The sequence below is a fragment of the Odocoileus virginianus genome, chromosome 10 (assembly GCF_023699985.2).
Source record: "Odocoileus virginianus isolate 20LAN1187 ecotype Illinois chromosome 10, Ovbor_1.2, whole genome shotgun sequence".
NCBI classification, from domain to species: domain Eukaryota; kingdom Metazoa; phylum Chordata; class Mammalia; order Artiodactyla; family Cervidae; genus Odocoileus; species Odocoileus virginianus.
In genome coordinates, this window is record NC_069683.1 from 26,477,836 (window position 1) to 26,500,973 (window position 23,138).

At 35.6% G+C, this 23,138-nt stretch overlaps 1 protein-coding gene across 4 annotated transcripts in view; it reads right to left on the reverse strand.

Moving 5' to 3' along the window:
- ELP4 (elongator acetyltransferase complex subunit 4) overlaps positions 1-23,138 on the reverse strand; it is a 223,181-nt gene that overhangs the window by 162,947 nt on the left and 37,096 nt on the right. For all 4 annotated transcript variants that reach the window (XM_070473222.1, XM_070473221.1, XM_070473223.1 and 1 more), the window contains exons 4-5: positions 13,843-13,971; positions 4,175-4,314 (exon numbers count right to left, since the gene is read on the reverse strand). In XM_070473222.1, the coding sequence (XP_070329323.1) occupies positions 4,175-4,314; positions 13,843-13,971 (269 nt within the window). The remainder of the gene's footprint in view (positions 1-4,174; positions 4,315-13,842; positions 13,972-23,138) is intronic.

Consider the following 23,138-nt stretch of genomic DNA (forward strand, 5'->3'; position numbering starts at 1 on the left):
ATAAATAAGAGAGAGTACATCTATGGGCAAGATGACTGGGAATAGGAATGTGGGAATAAGGGGGATGATAACAAAACAACCAATGAAAATAGCATGCGAGAATGCTAGAATGATCAATTAAATTCCATGTATCCAAAGGCCCCCTTGAAGAACAGAAAGAAGAAAGAAAGGTAAACATATAAGCAAGTCACTTCTCTTCATTGGTCAAAATGAGGTTCAGGATAATAGTTCTCTCTCTACAGTTTCAGATAGCTTTTTACTTTAATTATATCACCAGCAGATAAACAGGGAGATAAAATTCCTCCTCACACTTATATCTCTGCTTTTCCTTAGCTCTGAGATTTGTATCATTATATCATTTATTATATATCCTTTGAATAGAGTATAGTCTACTTCTGTAACTTTATGACTCTGTTATGAACCTTTAATCTCACCTTGAAGCTGTCTTCCAAAATCCCTTTTTCCTGAGTAAATTTTCTACTTATAACTTCTAAATATACTGTGGTTCTCTGCTTCTCAATTGAAGAAAAAAATCTGTATTTTTGAAATAAAATATACTCTTACATGGCTATGTTTCAGTTATTGGTTTCATCCCACTAAATCTCTGTGCTAAGAACAAGACTATAGTTAATTTGAGTTATAACTATATTTTATGCTTTGATTCACTAATTCATTGACTATCAACTTAATACTTGTGTCCTAGATTCAGACAATAAATAGATGAAAAAAATTATAACTTTTCCTCAAGGATTTCCAAAGCTTGGCGGGAACATAAGAATGTAGACAAGAGAAATAGTTAAGTATAATGAAATTAGTGTTTTGACAAAAGTACGAACAAAGGAATATTAGTAGGAATATATGGGGAACACAGCTACGATTTGTCCAGGAAAATACTACAGAGGTTTATATGGAAGTTTCATTTACTATGGTAAAGAGACTTTGCAGGATAAGAAAAATGAAATGACTTCTAAAATTGTAAATAATATTCCTATCCACTTTCCACTGTTTTTCTCCTAGAAATTTTCCCAGAAAGGTAACTAGTTCTCTTAGAATTCAGTTCATTCTAGTTAATACAAAACTTTTAGCTACTGCTAGCTATTGTTAGCACAGATATATGAAAGTAAAATCTTGGAGACTAGAAGTCCAGGATCGCGGTGCCAGCAGGGTCTGTGTCTGGTGAGAGCCAGGGTTAGTGCTGGGTTGCAGATGGTTGCCTTCTCGCTGTGAGCTCACGTGGCTTTTCCTGGGTGTTTTACTCAAGGAGAGAGTGGAGAACTCAGTGCCTCTTCCTTTTTAAGGTCACCATCCTATCACACCAGGGCCCCACCCTCAAGACCTCATCTAAGTGAGTGAAAGTGAAAGTCGCTCAGTCGTGTCTGACTCTGCAACCCCATGAACTATACAGTCCATGGAATTCTCCAGGCCAGAACACTGGAATGGGTAGCCTTTCCCTTTTCCAGGGGATTTTGCCAACCCAGGGATCGAACCTATGTCTCATCTAACTAACTCCCAAATGCCCTATCCCAAATTTTGGGGATTAGGGTTTCAACATATGAATTTGGGGGGGTGGGGTGGATGGGATGAATGCTAATAAGTCTATAACAGTAGGTTAAGCAGTATGTCAGTAGATTCATGAATAAATAATAAAGAATGACAATATCTTTCTGGTAGGGAAAAAGAACTGTGCTTGGACATACCTGTTAGCAAAGCTTAACTCAAAACAACATCAAATTAAAAAAAAAATCGTAAACTATTTTAGAATTATTCTCAAAATCAGTTTTTCTATTGTCTTATGTTTTGAGATGATCAGATTTATAACAGTAAAATATCAAAACAAAATTATCTAGGCAATATTATTGTGATACATTTCAAGATTCTACAACCAGGCTTTAATTTGAAAGCTTAAACTGTAGGTATGAACATTTTCCATTGGCAAATATACCAGTAATTTTAGTCATTACAGATTTCAAATGACCTTCAGTTCTTCTTATTTAAAAAAAAAACTTTATAGGTTTCAACAGTGCCTTTAGAAATTATAAAATTATATATTATATCCTCATATATGATAGACACAGCCATATCCTCTCGTCTTAATTACAGGAAAAGTATGGACAAGTGTAAGGCTTAGCTTTATTGTTTTATAAATGAACCAGTAAAGTTCATTTTAGTGAAATGAGCACACGCTTTTCATAAAATAAATCTCACTTGGTAAAGTACCCATTTTCAAAATTAATTTAATTACATGTTTAAAGTTTAATTACATTTAATTAAGCATTTAAGTTTAATATGAAATAAATGAATTATCAGTTAACTACTATGAAATGAAATACTGCCTTGATAATTAAAATCTATAAATTTTCCTGTTCCATGTAAAACTGTTAGTTCTCAAAAACATTCTTAAAATATATTTAAAAAATTACATTCCCATATCTAATCAAGGTATAATTTTTCTGGTGCCCAGCTTCTTGTTGGGTTATACATTTACTGCAGCAGTAAATGGAGACAGCCTGGTAAAGAAAAGAGAGCAGAAGGTTTTGGATACTTGGGTTTGGTGTCAGCTTTACTCACTCACAGACTAAAATAGTGATAAAGCTGCTCAGTGTCTCTGACCTCAAGTTTCCTACAAAGTGGGGATAATACTGCTTCTCTTGTAGGGTTGTTTGGAGGATAAATGAGATAGCCCATGGTCTAATGCCTGGAACACTACCTGATATTGATCAGGTTAATTGACAAATGTTAATTTCCCATCACTTTAGTTGCTAAGTGAATGAAAACCACTTTGTATTTTCTGGCTTAAAAGGTTTCATCTTTAATTTTTTTAAATTACAAAAGTAACACTATCTCTCTTTTCATGTATTTACATCATAATTAATGTACATTTTTTATTTCCCTCAGCACTCCATGAATGGAGACAGTATAGCATTACTGCTAAGAGAGATTTTTAGTGTATGTGCTGCCGAAGCGAGCACTAAGAGAGATTTTTAAATCAGAAAGAATCGACTTTGAATCTGGGTTTTATGACTTACTTTTTGAGAAATTATGGAGACACTATTTTAATCTGTTCCCCAAGTATGTGTATATGTATGTCTGGTTCAGTGAATGACAAAAATTAGAAACTAGTATAATCAATAAAATCAAATAAATGGAATAGTTTTCACTAAACTCTCAGGCAGTATTTCTGGGAAAGAGACTCCAGATTTTTAAATCATAAATCAACATTTAATAACTCATTTCATTTTGAAAATAATGGTTTTACATTGTAAAAGAAAACAACCTATTCTGTGAGGCAACAATCTATTCTGTGAAAACCTTCCCTTGATTCAACTGCAATATGAATTAAAATTATTTCTTTATTTAAAAGTATTTCTTTATTGTTCTGTCGCTCAGTCGTGTCTAACTCTTTGCAACCCCATAGACTGCAGCATGCAGGCTTCCCTGTCCTTCACCATCTCCTGGAGCTTGCTCAAACTCATGTCCATTGAGTTGGCGATGCCATCCAACCATCTCATCCTCTGTCACCCCTTCTCCTCTTGCCTTCAGTCTTTCCCAGCATCAGGGTCTTTTCTAATGAGTCAACTCTTCGCATCAGGGGGCCAAAGTATTGAAGTTTCAGCTTCAGCATCAGTTCCTCAAATGAATATTCAGGATTAATTTCCTTTAGGACTGACTGGTTTGATCTCCTTACAGTCCCAACACTTCAGAAATTATTTAATGTCAAGTCTTTAATTTTCAGAGTTTTGCCTTAATAAAGTTAGTAGCAGTATGAATACATTGCGTTGGTTTATTATGTATCAAAAACATGGAGCAACAGCATGATTTTATACCATTTTCACTGCTATTATTATCAATAAGCAATATTTATGTATCTTGTGCCTTTAGGGCTGAAGGATCCTATTACTGAATTTTTTCACATTTTATTGAAAATAAGCAGTAGTTATTACAAATTTGGTATCCAGATTTGTCAAGTTGCAAATTAAAGAGTAATGGTAGGTCCAACAGTTACAGGATTAGAAAAATCACATATAATGAAATAACATAAAATATTAAGGTTACATATTACCCAGAAAACTAACATTTATTAGGATTTGTTCCTTTAAATAGGCATTCTTTCAAAGACTGTGGTAAAAATGTATTTTACTAACCTTTGAAATCAGAATTGAAATCATTAACTTACCAGGGTTCTGCATTAAAAGTTGATGATATTTTTTCTGGGAGAAAAAATCCATGCCACTTTGAGGTCTCAATGAGTTCTTGTGGTATCCTTTTTGATATATCATAATAGTGACCAAATCTTGAAGATGATACTGGTCCAGCCTGATAAGAAAACCCACACTGGTTGTTAAAAATTTCTTTTCTTTAAACTGTAATTTATTTATCTTACATTCAGCAAAATATTGATATATATATATGCATTTTAATGAAAATATGGAAGAACTGATATATATATAGATTTATTAAATTTCAAAGAAGCATGCAACAATCTTTGTTATTGTAAACTATTTATAGTTAGAGATCAAACTTTACATCTCTCACGTATCTTCACTCCCGGTGGTTCTCTAAGTTTAATATGAAATTAACCATCTCTTTGCTTTTTTGTGGGGGGCAACTTCCCTGATAGCTCAGTTGGTAAAGAATCTGCCTGCAATGCAGGAGACCTCAGTTTGACTCCTGGGTTGGGAAGATCCCTGGAGAAGGGATAGGCTGCCCACCTGTGTTCTTGGGCTTTCCTGGTGGCTCAGCTGGTAAAGAATCTGCCTGCAATGCGGGAGACCCGGGTTCAATCCCTGGGTTGGGAAGATCCCCTGGAGAAGGGAAAGGCTACCCACTCCAGCATTCTGGCCTGGAGAACTCCAATCCATGGACTCGCAAAGAGTCGGCAATGACTGAGCAACTTTCACTTTACTTTTTTTTTTTTTACCATACCTTCCTCAGTTCAAAAATTTTATATACATAACTCAATTAATGTTTAAAACTTCAAGTTTTAATAATAAAATAAATTTACAGTTTAGAAAACTTAAGCCAAATTAATTCATTGAAGAGAGGTCCAAAAGAAACTCGTTATTTATATACATTAAACTAAGCATCATATTAAAACTAAATTCTCATAAGACCATGTATACATGTAGTATTCAAAACTTCTTACAAATAAAGTTAAGCTTACTGTATAAAATATATTGAGGTATTCCAGATAGGAAGATGGCACATGATAAAGTGGGAAAATGTATACAAGCTCTCTTAGTTAAATCAGAAATTTGGCATATTCATTATTAGTTCATTGATAATTCCTCTTTTGTGCCCTCCACTAACAATTTCTCCAGACAATTCTTTCTTAGAGGAAACTTTAATAACTACTGATGCTGAATTTAATTACACAGGACAGCTGAACCCTAGTAATATAACATTAATATTATACTGATTTGAATGGGCTCTGGGCTGATTTCTTTCAGTCAGCACATTCGAAATATATCTCTATCCAAATATACCTTTATCCAAAGTTGAACTACTAACAGACTCTGTATGGCAATAGTTTCTAATAAAATCTCTGATCTTTATTTACTTAATTTTCATGGTCTTAAATACTACAAAACACAAAAATTTCAGAACTCTCAACAAAACTAGGTTAATATTTATGGAAACTGAGGAACTGTACAGAGTAGGTTCTTAATTTATTTTACTAAGTAAGTGACAATTTTGTAATTCAGAGAAGAAAAAGACATTCACTTGCCACTAGGTGTTTGCATTTTAAGACTTCAGGGATTCATGTTAAATTAAATCCCTACAAACATCAAATTATATAGTAATACAGAATTTAAAAAAATTAAAGTCTAGTAGAAACACTATTCTCAGATTCAGAGTCTGGAGGTTTGCCATTCATTTGATATATAGAATAGCTCTTCATTCCTCCATAAGGTACTATTTGTTTTCATTAATAAAAGAGACCTATCAATTGGCTTAATCTAATCTTTTCAATACAAAATATATTCTGATGTATAGTTTCAAAAACATGATTTATCCATTCGCCACAAAATTGCTAACAAGTACATTATATCACATTAAAATTTGTTTCTTAAAAAGAGGGTGTAAGGGTTTTAAATGTAAAGTTATTAGTCTAAAGCAATTTAAACAAGGTCTGTTCTTTGGCCTATAATCTATTCTTTATCCGGATTATGGTTCAAAATGTTTTTACTGCAATCTCTGCTAGAGCTCATCTTTTTATTGTGTAAGTCCAAGCCCCCTTAATGTTTTAGAAAGGCCTTGACTAACTGAACTTTGATCTGATGTCTTCATTGAGAAAAACACCAGGTTGCCCATTTCAGATGCAAATCCCCCTAAGGCCCAATAGAATTTAGTAAAGACAGCAAAAAAGAAGAAACAAGAAGTTTCCAGGATCCTCTTTGAGAATCCTGGGGCACACTGGTGTCCTTAATCCACACTGCTGCATGGATTAAGGTAGGTGATAACCTTTCCTGATTCAAAAGAATAAGCAGAGTGCCTACAAACTGGGTGGAGACTAGGATTTGGTAATAATAAAACACCATGCAATAAAAGCCTGGTCTATGTCAGAAGCCTCTGAAAAGGCCTCAATGTACCACATTCCCAGGCCTAGTAGGGAAGCTTGCAAAAGCCTACCTGAATCAAATAAGCATGAATAATCTATTTTAGCGGACTGGCCATGGGGAGAGAGAAAGAAAGAGACTTTTCGCCTCTTTTAAGTTAATAAATTTATTAGTGGACTGAAGGTTCTTGAAGTCCTATGCACTCTGAGAAATATGCTAAATTGCCAAGAAGCAAAGTATGCTTTTTAAGTTACCGTCTCTATCAATGTTTCTAATTATAATATTAATGTCATCGAAATCTGAGATCTGGGATGAATCAAGGAGAAAACTGATTTCATGCTGTGATAGTCTACATACAGAACACAAATAATTCATCAAAATGTAAAAATTTATTTGGAAAATTTTAAAATTACAAGTAAATTATTACTTTTTTTTAGAAATTAAGATTAGATATGGCAACTAAAATATTTATAGGGTAGATATTAAACATTTAACCAATGATGCAAAACTTTAATGCTGCAATAAAAATGAAAAATAAATACACTCTTACAGGAAAAACAATTTTGTAATTTTTTTTCTAACGTATCATCAGATGATTGAAATGTTGTGAAATCTTCTGAGGTCTACAATTGTAAAATAAAGACTTAAAATATTTCCTTTTAAAAAGGTCATTGAATGCTTTAAATCTAATAATAATAATGGTAATCCATGAAAAACTATCAACTTCCTGAAACAATAAATGCACTAAAAAAATTGAACTATCATCAATAACTATTCCAATCAATAACTATTTACTCAGTTTGATATAGTTTTACATAATGAGCACTTAATTCACATTCATAAACTACCCTTTAACTTTGTCAGCTGTGGAAGAGAGTAAAATGGAATGGTTCAATAAAAATTTCTGTGCTAAAGGTTTCCAAGAGGAGCAACAAAACAATACCCTCCCTCACCATGAATATGTCAGAAAGAAAGCAAAAATTCAGACAAGAGCTGCACCAGAAAAAAAAACAGTCCAAACAAGACATTCTCTTAGTGTTATCATTTCTTGTTTCTCAGTATGGCATAACAGAAAGCAAGAATCCAAATGGTTATAAACCATTTTCAGCATCAGTTCAATCATTAGAAACCAGAGTGAATAATAACAATTTCACCAGACTAGTATAAGAATCTAATGAAATACTGGAAATGAATATCTTGTAAATTATCAAGCACTACATAAATATTATTAATTGTTATTATTGTGTTATGATTCACTAGAGAATCATAAGATCCATCACTATATTTTGCCATTACACTGCTCTATTGGAAAAATGGTATTTGTTGTCATCTAAAACATGTATATATCTATCACTGGACTGTTGTAGCTGAACTACTAAGATGGAAAGCCAAAGTGTAATGAGGATTTAATATAATAGAGATCTAACATGCTGTTATAAATTGCTGGAGCCATTCTAAGCCTTGGTAGTAGAGCTCTACAGTATTAAACAAATTAAGTCTCAGAACAGGCTGTAGGCCATCATGCTTGGAAGGGCATGGGGCCTCCTTGGTGGCTTAGGCAGTACAGAGGATGCCCATAATCCAGGAGACCTGGGTTTGATCCCTGGGTCAGAAAGATTCCCTGGAGAAGGGAATGACAACCCACTCCAGTATTTATTCTTTCCTAAAGAACTCCAGGGAGAGAGGAGCCTGGCAGGCTACAGTCTATGGATTTGCAAAGGTGGACACAACTAAGCAACTAACACTTTTTCACTTTTATCAATCCTTGGCATGAACAGGGAACAAGTTTGGTTTAATGATTCAACAGAAAGAAGGACACATGTCCACCCAGGAGAGAAAATCAAAATCACAGGATGAAGGAAAGTTGGCCTCTACAAACTATACACTCCTCCAGTGGGAAGAAGCACTACTTTATGCTTTACTAAGCTAGTGTTATTTTTTTAAGTGTACATATTCTTATCCTTTTTTACATTCTCTAAATAGGAATAGGACTACATTCTTAGGATTGAGAGAGAATTTATGTTAAAAGGCCTTTCTGTTACATTATGTTTTGGACTACTTGATTAAACTTTACTCATAATAGTATTAACTATATTTTATCTCAAGTAAAATACAGAAAATTGGGGTTTTACTGTTGTTTTTAAACTGATAATGGCAAGATAAGGTCTGGATTTATAAAGCAGATAATGACAGGTGATCATCAAAGTTTATCAGTCTTGGCAAATCATCATGTACAAAATTTCTGTGACAGGTAAATATACAGGCCAGCGACATTTCAAAGAAAAGCAAAGAAGTCAGAAGATGACTCTATTTTCTAAACGTGACAGAACTTGCTTTAAATACTAGTAAACGAAAGCTTGTCCACCGAGTGTAAATTCAAAATAAGCTGCTACTTGGTGTGTACTCATTAATGCAACTTAACTCATTTAATTCACACACCAAGTAATTCGTTCACTTGTGTATTCAACAAACAACTATTGAGCACCTATTATAGACCAGGAAAACAAAATAGTCAAAGTCTTTCTCCCACTGACTCACACTCTAGTCAGAGGAGATGGATGATACATTATATGCTAAGTGATGATAGGTTCTCTGAAGAAAAATATGGTGGTGAAAGGATATGAGAGAGTGGTTTTATTTTATATAGAGTGACAAAGGAAGACATTCCCAATAAAGTGATATTTTAGTGGAGTCTTGAAGAAAATGGGAAAGTAAATCATCTGGAGAAAACCACTGTAAAATCATAACCTCTAAAACACTCAAGCTCTAAACCTTGAAAACTGAGGTTTACGTGTAAATGTGTAACGTCGCAGTTTACTCCCATAGTAACAACTGCAAGCACACCATACTCTAAAAGGAAAAAACAGAATAAGCAGTATTACTCATATATAAAAGGGGGTAGGAACAGTGTCTGCAATTACAATACAGAAAGAAACAAATAAAATTATAAAGAAATAAAGAATTTTCTCCCCAAATTGAAACAGATTTCCTAACAAGCAGTAAGAAAAAGTCTTAAAGTTTCAATTACTCGTATTTTCACTGACAACTTCACTTCAAGAATGTCAGTGACCATGAAAAGACCAAAACCAAGATGAGATTAAGTTAAAAAAAAAAAGGAAATGGAAGATACAAGTATTTTATATAAAGTAAAACTGAATTGGTATACTATCTTTACACAAAAACTAAATTCAACTTAGAGTTTATATTTTTAATGTCATTCAGAATGCACCAGCAGAAAAATCAGAAATATGGTTACTTTATACAAAAGTCATCCTTAAGCCCAGTACTTAAATGAATCCGCCAGGATTACAGGCATGAAGTTTAGGTTTCTCAAGTGTAAATCCTATATTGTTTGTTTTAATCCTTATAAATTAATTCACATTTTCCAAGCAGAACAACTACATTTATTCTGGCCTCTCATACACAGTTCTCATTCACATTCTAGGCTACCTCTGCAACAACTTCTGACTGCTGAGCTTCCTTTTACTTTTTAATACAAATGTATTGTTTTCTACTGTACACATTTACCATAGTTTATTTAACTAGTTGCTTACTGATGGACATTTAGACTATTTCTAATTTTTTGCTATAAAAAAATGCCTCATACACAGGTTATGCATATTGAATTTTACATCTGAGTAAATATATTAATAATGTAAATTTCCAATAAAGGATCAAAGGGCACAAGATTTTGTAATTTTGAAGGATACTGACCAATTACCCTTCACGGAAGCCATTTACGTCTCTACCAGCAAAGCGTGAGTACTAGTTTCTTCCTGCCTTTGCTAATTTAATATCTTACCAAACGTTTTAGATTAGTGACAATCTAGTAAAAGAAAAATGGCAGGTTTTAATTTCCATTAAATTCATTTTAATTTAGCTTTAATTTGCATTTCTTTTGTTATAACTGAAATTTGGCATCTGTTCTTATGTTTGAGAGCTACCTAAATTTCCTTTTTTACAATTTTTCCTGTTCTTAAAAGTTGAGATGGTAGACTATTATTCTATTATATAAGCTGCAAGTATTCCCTCTCCAATTTGTAGTTTGTTCAGTCACTTAAATCACACTTAAAAATGATACTATTCAAACACCATGCCCATCTGAATTAGAACAATTAACCACTGCTTAATATATGCCTATTACAACACATTTTATACTTGGAATACAGTTGATGCTTAATCAGTATTTTCTGACTGAATGAATAAACAGCATTAATAAAGGTGCTAGAGATACAAGAGAAAATAAAACAAGCTCTCTGCCCTAAACAGAATTCTTTCTGGTGGAGAAAAGAATTATACTACCAACTAATTAAAAACGATGTATAAAAGTACTTTAAAATACATGTGGTATTATGGAAACAAATATAAGAAACTAGATAATTACATATTATTTACACTTGGAGAAGGATGAGTTGGTGAGTCAGAAAGTGAAAAGCATCGTCAGCAGAAATACAAGCAATTCACATAGAGCAGTTCTCATAGCGGGGGTGAATATAGTGTTTTATGCACACAAAGGACACAGACCACAAAGGTAGGCTTGGATCAGGTGGTATAAATCTTGAATACAATCTTGAGAAGTTTATATTTTCATAATGTGGGCTTATAATGGATTTCACCTCATAATTCACATTCTCATTAACTGGTAGGAACCACCCAGACACTCCACAGAGAATTCTAAGGCTGGTCTGAGGTTGGCAGGAAGGTAATGTGACTGACAGTCTGCCATGCATTTATTTCTGTAAGTTTGTTTTCTAAATGTGTGAGCCCATTTCTTTCTTTCTTATTTATTTATTTGGTTGTGCTGGGTCTTTGTTTGGCATGAGGGCTTTCTCTAGTTGTGCTGAAATCTTCTCAAGGCTGTAGCTTCTCCTGTTGTAGAGCATGTGCTTCAGTAGCTGCGGCTTTCAAGGGCTCAGTAATTTTTAGGAAATATCATCCCATTTACAATAGCATCAAAAACAATAAAATAGTTAGAAGTAAATTTAACCAAGGAGGTGAAAGATCTCTATTATGAAAACTATAAGACATTGATGAAAGATACTGAAGAAGATACAAATAAATGGAAAGGTATTCCATATTCATAGATTGTGGAATTAATAGTGTTAAAATGTTAATACTACCAAAAGTCACTTACAGCAGTGGTCTCCAACCTTTTTGGCATCAATGACCAGTTTTGTGGAAGACAATTTTTCCACAGACCAGGGACAGGTCAGGGAGGAATAATTTCGGATTATTCAAGCATATTACACCTAGTAGATGCTGAAGAGATCAAGAAGAGATGGAAAGAATACACAGAAGAACTGTATAAAAGAGATCTTAATGAACTGGATTACTACGATGGTATGCTTAGTCACCCAGAGCCAGACATTTTGGAGTGCAAAGTCAAGTGGGCCTTAAGAAGCACTGTTGCTAATAAATCTAGTGGATGCAATGAACTATTCAAATCCCTAAAGGAGGATACCGTCAAGGTTTTGCATTCATTATGTCAGCAAACCTGGAAGACCCAGCAGTGGCCACAGGACTGAAAAGGTCAATCTTCATCCCAACTCCCGAGAATGGTAGTACCAAAGAATGCGATAACCATTGGACAATTGCACTCATCTCCCATTCTAGTAAGAATCTTGCATGCTAGGCTTCAGCATTATGTGAACCAAGAACTTCCAGATGTCCAAGTTGGTTACAGAAAAGAAAAAGGAACTAGAGATCAAATTGCCAACATTTTCTGGATTATACAGAAAGCAAGGAATTTCAGAAAAACATCTATCTCTGTTTCATCGACTGTGCTAAAGCCGTTGACCGTGTGGATCATGACAAACTGTGGAAAGTTCTTAGAGAGATGGGAATACCAGACCATCCTACCTGTCTCCTGAGAAACATGTATGCGGGTCAAGAAGGAACAGTTAGAAACATGTATGGACAAACTGATTGGTTCAAGATTGAGAAAGGAATACGACAGGGCTGTCTGCTGTCACCCCGTTTGTTTAACCTATGCGCTGAGCATATCATGAGAAATGCCAGGATTGATGAGTTAAAAGCCAGAATCAAGATAGGTGGGAGAAGCAGCAAGAATCTCAGATATGTGGATGACACCACTCTAACGGTAGAAAGCGAAAAGAAATTAAAGAGCCTCTTGATGAGGGTAAAGGAGAGTGAAAAAGCTGGCTTAAGACTAAATATTAAAAAAATGAAGAACTCAGATCATGGCATCTGGCTTTATTATTGCATGACAAACAGAAGGGGAAAATATGGAAATAAGTGACAGATATCCTCTTCTAGGTCTCCAAAATCACTGCGGATGGTGACTGCAGCCATGAAATCAGAAGATGATTACTTTCTTGGCAGGAAAGTGATGACAAACCTAGACAATGTATGGAAAAGCAGAGACATTTCTCTGCTGACAAAGGTCCATACAGTTAAGGCTAAGGTCTTCCCAGTGGTCACATGGGGTTGTGAGAGATGGATCATAAAGAAGGCAGAACATCAAAGAGTTGATGCCTTCAAACTGCGGTGCTGGAGAAGACCCCTGAAAGTCCCTTAAGACAGCAAGGAGATCAGATCAGTCAATCTTAAGGGAGATCAACCTTGAATATTCACCGGAAAGACTGATGCTGGAGCTGAAGCTCCAGTATTTTGGTCATCTGATGACAAAAGACAACTCATTGGAAAAGTCCCTGAGGCTGGGAAAGATTGAGGGCAGAAGGAGAAGAGGACATCAGAGGATGAGATGGCTGGATGGCATCACTGATGCAATGAACATGAACTTGGGCAAACTCCGGGAGATAGTGAGTGACAGGGAGGCCTGGTGCACTGTAGTCCACGTGGTCACAGAGTCAGACATGACTGGGTGACTGAACAATAACTACTACGGATGTAATGTACATAATGATAACTGTAGCTAAGACTGTTGAATAATATATAGGAAAGCTAAGAGGGTAAATCCTAGCATTCTCATTACAAGGAGAAATATTTTTTCCTTTTTCTTTTCATTTTATCCATATGGGATGATGGATGTTAACTGAACCTATTGCAGCAATCATTTCACAACTTATGTAAATCAAACCACCATGCTGTACACATTAAAGTTATAAAGTGACATATGTCAATTATTTCACAATAAAATTGGGGGAAAAAAGTCATCTAGATAAGATACTCTACAAATAAGTAATTATTTAAATAAACAAATAAACATTGTATTGCATTTAAAGAGTAACAAGTATATCACAAGAGATTCTATAAAATGAAAACAAATATATTTGCCAATTTTGGAAAGAGTTTATTGACTTACCTCCATCTTGGGTAATAACTGGTAACGCCAAGCTATTTTCATCTTAATGTCAGATTCTGTTTTATGACTGCATACATCTTCATCACATTCTTTTTTATAGCTATCATCAATTAATGGTGCAGGAAGTTTCTAAGAAAACAGAATGACACATTATTAAGCATCTGTGGTAAAAAAAACAAAAAAAAGAGTGACAATTTTCTTAAATCATAATATTAAAACTTTCCAATGTGCTAAAAATTGACACTTTAAAATTGACTCCAGCATAATATCATGACAATATTGATATTCTACAGTAGAGAAAGATTTACACAATATTAAATGTGAAATTTAACTTTTTACTAATGAGCTAGAATTTGAAAAAAAATCAAATTTTTATACTAGCAAAAATCAAATGCTGTTGCTAGACACTATGATTATCAAAAAAAATTTTATACTCTTAAAGTCAAGTCTAGAATTAACCCTTTTGTGTTATATATAATTATTGTTATGTTTGCCACAAGGTAAAAATAAAGCATGCACATAATCTGTTTACTGGTTTGTAATTCTAGAATTAAAAAAACTCATTCACCAAAATAATGGGTGAAGTAAAAACTAAGAATGAAGACATTTATTTTGCCCATATCAAACATTAGTTTTGCACCTGCAAGCCTAACTTTAACAACAAAAATAGAATTGAAAATCTCTGATTAAATGAAGAGACAAAGAATTCCAATTTTCCTTACTTAGAAGCTGATCCACCAAATGAGCTACAGAGCAGATACAAGAAAACATATAGAAAACATTGTTTTGTGAAGAGTACACACATTTTTTGGAGAAGGAAAGCACAAGCGATAATTTTGCTTTTTATCAACTATAATCATAAACTGGAGCATTTGGATTAGCAAACATAATTTTGTGTGTCTTCAAAAATTAGTGTAAGCTGCAATTTATACTTTACAGGATTAAATTTACTTATGCTTAAAATTGTGTCAACTAAAAATTATAGTAACCATCATATATTTTAGTAATCTCCTAAAAGATCTCACAGTGGATTCACTGTATAATATATGCTAGTATTAGACACTAGTTGTATCATTAAAGCTCTGAATATATCATACTTAGCAAAGCATTCATTTCTTACAAAACACAAAGTACATTTTTTCCAATGGAAACAAATATATGTGTATAGTTCAACATAGCATAGAGGTCCTAGATTTGAATTCAGCAACCAGATTGTTCAGATTCAAACCCTGACTTTGCAGTAGAGCTGTATCTGTGGTCACCCTGACCACTGTAGCACCTCTGTACGTCTCCATTCAATACTGGAAAAACGCAGATAGTAGTATTTACTTCATTGGTTTGTTGTCAGTAATAAATGAGGTAAAAATGTAAATGCAAAGAACGGTAACTGTCACATGTCAAGCATTCAATAAATGTTTGATCATGAGAATTCAGTCAAATCACTCTCCTAACTTTTACTCAGAGCCACACATTTTGTATTGTCAATATTAGGCAACATTTAGTATAAATATTTGTATTTTTTTCAGTCTCGGGAACATTTAATAACAGTTATGACGAAGGTCATAACTCCACAACAAAAACATTAAAAACTTTTTTCAAAAGAGACAGTGTATATTTTTAAAATGTATACCACACTGTCTCATTAGTGTGGTATACATTAGTTAAAATATATCAACCTGGAATAGAAATGTTCTAATATTAAGGTGTATAGTATTAAGGAACTAGACCTAAAATATTAGAGACCTTTTATTAATACGGCTAAGACATGTAAACAAGATGAGAGTATAAAAACAGGTGACCATTTCCTTATAAATCTTATTAAATATGCATCTACTCCTATGGTGGACATTTCACCATTTCAAAAACTTTTATAAGATGAAAATTACAATGATTCCAATTTCAGTACTGATAAAAGAGATGCTCATTTCTTAAAGAGGAAAATGTTCAAAAGAAAGTACACTCTAACTAGTAACATTCATCTAAAGGTTATGTTTTCATATATATAAATAATAAATATACATATATTAATATATGCATATACTAAGTACTTTCAATTGAAATAAAATCACATAAAACAAAATTGATTATTTTAAGTATTTTAAAGTGCAGCTGAGTGACTTTTAGTATATTAAGAGTTGTTCAACCATCACCACTATTTACTTTCAGAACATTTTCAATACTCTCAAAAGAAACAGTACACTCATTAAGCAGTCACTACCCATTCCCCCTTCTCCTAGTCCTGGCAATCTTTAATCTACTTTCTGTCCTATGGATTAGTCTAGTTTAGACAGTTAATTTAAATAGAATTATATAACACAATTTTTGGATCTGGTTTATTTCACTTAGCGTGGTGTTTTCAAGGTTCATCCATGTTGCTCTATGTATTTCATTTTGTTTTATGACTGAATAATATTCCACTGATTGGATATATGTCACATTTGTTTATCCATTCATCAGTTGGTAGACATCTGGATTGTTTCTACTTTTTAGCTGTTATGACAAAGCAGCTATGAATATTCATGCATGAGTTTTAATGTGAACATGTATATCCAATTCTCTGGGATATACACTTAGGAAAGGAACTGCTGGGTTATAAGAGTTTTACAGGAACTACAAAAATGTTTTCCATAGTGGCTGCACCATCTTATATTCTTACCAACAATGTTTGAGGGTTCCAGTGTTTCCATATCCTAACATTTTTTTCTTTCTTTATTGAAAAAATAGCTATCCTAGTAGGTGTGATGTAGTATCTCATTGTAGTTTCAATTTGCATTTCACTGATGACTAATGATGTTGAGTTTCTTTTCATGTGTTAGTTTTGGACACTTGTATATATTCTTTGGAAATATATCTATATATCCTTTGCCCACTTTTTAACTGGGTTCTTTACGTTGTTGAGTTATGACAATTCTTTATCTATTCTGGGTATTAGACCTTTATCGTATATATGATATATTCTCACATTCTGTGGTTTTGTCTTTTCACTTTCTCACCAGTGTGTTTTGATGCAAAGACATTTTTAATTTTGATGAAGTCCAGTGTATTGTTTTTTTTTCTTTTGTTGGTTGTACTTTTGGTGTTGTATTTAAGAAACTAATGCCTAACCCAAAGTCATAAAGATTTATTCCTTTCATTTTTTTCTAAAGTTTTAGATTTAGGATCTGTGGACAAGATGGCGGAGTAGAAGGATGCATACTCATCTCCTGCAAGAACACCAAGATTGCAACTAGCTGCTGAACAACCATCGACAGGAAAATGCTGAATCACACCAAAAAAAAAAGATACCCTGCATCTAAGAGCAAAGGAGAAGTCCCACAAGATGGTAGGAGGGGTGAAATCGCTTTTAGAATCAAACCTCAGAACTGCCAGAGATGCTTGGAGGACGCAAACAAAACCTTGTGCACACCAGGACTGAGGGGAAGCAGTGACCCCCACATGGGATTGCGTCAGACCTGCCTTTGAGTGTCTGAGTGTCTCCGCAGAGGCACGGGTCAGCAGTGGCCTGACTCAGGGTCAGGGGCTCTGGCTGCAGCAGACCTGGGAGGCGCGGCATGTGCCACATGTACTCTTGGAGGAGGTCGCCATTAGCGCCACTATAGAGCCGCCAATACACCACCCACAAACTGGAGAACAATTACACCACAGAAGCTCTCGTGATGTTGCAAAAGTTCTAGGGCCCACAACAGATTTTCTGACTTGGGGATCCAGCAAAAGGGCTGAGAACCCTAGGAAAACAGACTCTTGGAGAGCACAACAAAACCTTGTGCAGACCAGGACCCAGGAGAAAGGAGCTGCTGCTGCTGCTGCTAAGTCGCATCAGTCTGTCTGACTCTGTGCGACCCCATAGACGGCAGCCCACCAGGCTCCCCCGTCCCTGGGATTCTCCAGGCAAGAACACTGGAGTGGGTTGCCATTTCCTTCTCCGATGCATGAAAGTGAAAAGTGAAAGTGAAGTCGCTCAGTCGTGTCCGACTCTTCGCGACCCCATGGACTGCAGCCTACCAGGCTCCTCCATCCATGGGATTTTCCAGGCAAGAGTACTGGAGTGGGGTGCCATTGCCTGCTCTGGGAGAAAGGAGCAGTGACCCCATAAGAGACTGAGCCAGACTTGCCTGTGAGTGTTTGGGAGTCTCTGGTGGAGGTATGCGTCCACAAGTGGCCTGCTGCGGGGTCAGGGGCACTGATTACAAAGGTCCTGGGAGCCCAGTGTGCTGGTATAAGTTCTTTTGAAGGAGGACCCATTACCACCATTACTGCTACCACAGCTTGGCCTCAGGCCAAACTACAGGGAGGGAACACAGCCCCACCCATCAGCAGAAAATTGGATTAAAGATTTACTGAACATAGCCCCACCCACCAGAGCAAGACTCCCTTTTACCCACAGCCTGTCCTTCCCAAGGAAGGACACAAACGTCTTATCCTCATCCATCAGAAGGCAGACAGAAAGAAATCCACGACCAGAGAAAACTAACCAAACTGATTACACCGATCACAGCCTTGTCTAACTCAATGAAACCATGAGCTATGCCATGTAGGGAGCAAAGCAAAGGAGAAAAGGAAACATATACCCATCTGAATGCAGAGTTCCAAAGAATAACAAGGAGAGATATGAAAGCCTTCCTCAGTAATGAATGCAAAGAAATAGAGGAAAACAATAGAATGGGAAAGACTAGAGATCTCTTCAAGAAAATAAAAGATTCCAAGGGATTGTTTCATGCAAAGACAGGCACAATAAAGGACAGAAACTGTATGGACCTAAAAGAAGATGACGACACTAAGGTGGGAAGAATACACAGAAGAACTATACAGAAAAGATCTTCATGACCCAGATAACCATGATGGTGTGATCACTCACCTAGAGCCAGACATCCTGGAGTTCAAAGTCAAGTGGGCCTTAGGAAGAATCAGTATAAACAAAGCTCAGTTAAGTTCACTTAAGTGGCTCAATAGTGTCTGACTCTTTGTAACCCCATGCACTGTAGCACGCCAGGCTTCCCTGTCCATCACCAACTCCCGGAGCTTACCCAAACTCATGTCCATTGAGTCAGTGATGCCATATAATTCCAGGTGAGCTATTTCAAATCCTAAAAGATGATGCGGGAAAGGGCTGCACTGTATACGCCAGCAAATTTGGAAAATACAGCAGTGGCCACAGGACTGGAAAAGGTCAGTTTTCATTCCAATCCCAAAGAAAGGCAAACTACCATGCAAAAGAATGTTCAAACTATCACACAATTGCACTCCTCTCACACACTGGCAAAGTAATGCTCAGAGAAAGCAAAGCTAGAGAATTCCAGGAAAAACATCTACTTCTGCTTCATTGACTATGCCAAAGCCTTTGACTGTATGGATCATAACAAAGTGGAAAATCCTTCAAGAGGTGGGAACACCAGACCACCTTACCTGCCTCCTATGAAACCTGTATGCAGGTCAAGAAGCAACAGTTAGAACCAGACATGAAACAATAGACTGGTTCAAACTTGGGAAAGGAGTACATCAAGGTTATATATTGTTACCCTGCTTATTTAACTTATATGCAGAGTACATCATGAGAAATGCCAGGCTGGAAGAAGCACAAGCTGGAATCAAGATTGCCGGGAGAAATATCAATAACCTCAGATATGCAGATGACACAACCCTTATGGCAGAAAGTGAAGAGGAACTGAAGAGCCTCTTGATGAAAGTGAAAGAGGAGAGTGAAAAAGCTGCATTAAAACTCAACATTCAATAAACGAAGATCATGGCATCCAGTCCCATCACTTCATGGCAAATGGGGAAACAATGGAAACAGTGAGAGGCTTTACTTTCTTGGGCTCCAAAATCACTGCAAATGGTGATTTTGAAATCACCATGAAATTAAAAGTCACTTACTCCTTGGAAGAAAAGCTATGACCAACTTAGACAGCATATTAAAAAGCAGAGACATCACTTTGCCAACAAAGGTCCATCTAGTCAAAGCTATGGTTTTTCCAGCAGTCATGTATGGATGTGAGAGTTGGACTATAAAGAAAGTTGAGTGCTGAAGAATTGATGCTTTTGAACTGTGGTATTGGAGAAGCCTCTTGAGAGTCCCTTGGACAGCAAGGAGATCAAACCAGTCAGTCCTTAAGGAAATCAGTCCTGAATATTCACTGAAAGGAGTGATGCTGAAGCTGAAGCTCCAATACTTCAGCCACCTGACTTGAAGAACAGACTTATTGGAAAAGACCCTGATGCTGGGAAAGATCGAAGACAGGAGATGGGGACGACAGAGGATGAGATGGTTGGATGGCATCACTGACTTGATGGATATGAGTTTGAGCAACCTCCGGGAGTTGGTGATGGACACACAAGCCTGGTGCGATGCAATCCATGGGGTCAGAGAGTCGGACATGACTTAGTGGAACTTACTGACTGACCAGCTGAAAGGGTGTGAAATTACCACCCCAGTGGGTCTAGGAGCCAGAGGATTGAATCTAAGAGGTGCATTCTTGGGCCTGAAAATCTTTTGAAATTGGCTTTGTTAAATTTAAGACCTGCTTGGGATACATCATCCATTCCTTCTTTCTGATTTCTCCCTTGGATTTGAAATGTCTTTCCTATGCCTGTCCCACCACTGTACTATGGAACCACCTAACTTGCCTGGTTTCACATGTTCAGTTAGTACTGGTTATGGGATTGGACTAAATGTATTTTGCACGAGAGAAGGACATGTATTCCCAGGGGTGGGGGGAGGGGAGGGCTGGGGAACACAAACATTCAGTCTATAACATAGTGTGTCTGGCACACAGTAAGCATTCAATAAATGTTTGAGGGTATAATAAATAATGGCTAACAAATCTGTTTCCAATCATTCTGCAATTTCTGGACTTAGATTTTTAACGGCCTTCTGGATATTCTACCTGAATGCTCAACTACATGTCAAACTCAAAGTATGTAAGAAGTCAAGTTATTGTCTTTCACCCTTCTTTCCTCCCTTTCTGTCAGCTCTTCCTCCTCCTTACTTTCTCCACAATTATTTCCTTAATTAATTCCCTCTCCTGGCTCAGGGCAGCATGTAGCAATAGAGCTCTCAGCTGACTTAAGTATCTTCAGAAAGAAGATATGATTGTAGTTTGTACCTTCGTTCATACTGTTCTCTTACGAAGTGGACAATGTGTGCTAACCCAGTAAGTCCTGAGCTTCTCTACCTCTGAGTCTTTATTATTGCTGTTTCCTTTGGTTAATGTTGTTGTTTAGGGGTTTGCTTAATGTAGTAATCTGTATATTTGGATATCCAATAAAAACTCATTTGATAGAAAAAAGAGCATAATTTATAATGGCAGGAATTATAAGTTAACTCATTAAAAACAACAATTTCATTAAATTAACAGTAAAATTAAGGGAATTAGTTCAAAACAATATAGAAAGGAAATGCCATGAGTAGGCTGCAAATCAATGAACTTGAAGATAGTAAGAGAAATTATCAACAACATAGGACAGAGGGAAGCAAGTAAGAAGAAAAAGAATAATTCTAGCAAGCTTTTTCATATGAACTGCTGAGCTGAATTTAAAATTTATTCAGAAATGCGAAAGCCCTATAGTAGCCAAAACAACTTTAAAAAGAAGAAAGTTACAAATTAAAATACCTAATTTCAAGACATAAAAACAGAAGGATGAAGTCCATTTAAGATAGATGTATGATTCAATGGAACAGAAAAGAAAGTTAGGGAAGAGACTCAGATATTTTTTTAATTGATTTTCTACACAGATGCCAAGGCAATTTAATAGAGACAGGATAACAACAAATTCTTAGAAAACAACAGAGGAGAAAACAGTGGTTTTTAGGGAGTCCAAGAATCAGCAAACTGGACCAAATCCAACCAGTCACCTGTTTTTGTAAACAAAGTTTTATTATAACATAGTCATCCTCCTCTGTTTAGGAACTGTCTGCCTGAGTAGATACAAGGGCAGAACTGAGTAGTTGTGACAGAGACCACATGGTCTACAAAGCTAGAAACACTTACTAACTAGTCCTTTAAAGAAAAGTGTGCTGAACTCTGAGTGATTCAAATTTTTCTTAAATAGGAGAAAAACATAGCATGAAATATACTGAACTTTAAAAATGTTTTTCAAATGACACTGTTAAGAAAACAAAGAAGCAAGCTATAGATTGGAGATATTTGCTAAACACTTATCTGACAAAGAATTTATATCCAGAATATAAAAGAACACATAATTCAATGACAAAAATGCAAACGGTCCAATAATAGGTGGACAAAAGAGTTGAACAGACACTTTACCAAAAGATATATGGATGGCAAACACAAGAAAAGACGCTCGATATCATTAATTTTTGTTATTGCTGTTCAGTTGTGTCCGACTCTGTGATCCCGTGGACTGCAGCATGCCAGGTTTGCCTGTCCTTCACTATATCCCGGAGCTTGCTCAAACTTGTGTCCATTGAGTCGATGATGCCATCCAATCATCTCATCCTCTGTCGCCCCTTTCTCCTCATGCCCTCAACTTTTAGTGATTAGGAACACGCAAATTAAAACCACATCGAGTTATCACTATATGTGCACTGGAATTGTTAAAATAAAATTTAAAAAAATGGTAACACCAACTGTCAAAAAGAAAGCAGGCAAATGGAATTCTTATATACCACTGGTAAGAACGCTAAACTGCACAGCTACTTTAGAGAAGAGTTTCGAAATTTCTCTAAAAGGTGAATAGTCACTTTCAATATGATCCAGCAATTATATTCTTAGGTACCTGCCAAAGAGAAATGAAAACATGTACAAAGACATGTACATGGATGGTCACAACTTCATTTAACAGTCAACAGGGGAAACCCAAATGTCCATCAACTGGTAAATGGCTAAAAAAGTTAGTTAGAGGAAGAAACTCTACTGATACACATAAGAATATTGTTAATCTAACAATCATTATGTTAAATGAAAGAAGCCAGATATAAAATATTATATACCACATGATCCCACACATGTGAAATTCTAGACAAAGCAAACTATTAAGACGGTAAGCAGACTAGAGGATACTAGCGGCCAAGAGATGGACTGCATTAGATACTTCAGTAAACTAGATTTTAAATGACAAGGAAAAAGGTGTTTTCAAAATATGAGGAAATCTGATATTAAACCTGGAATTTTCCATCCCGGAAAACTATCTATTAACTCTAAGAACAAAATATGTTTTAAAAAGGCATACAGTGTTTCAAAAGCTTACCCATCACCAACTTTTCTGAAGAAAATAATCTGAAGATACAATTCAGCAGTATAAAAAAAGAAATGAAGAGGTAGAAAGTGTAAAAATTAAAA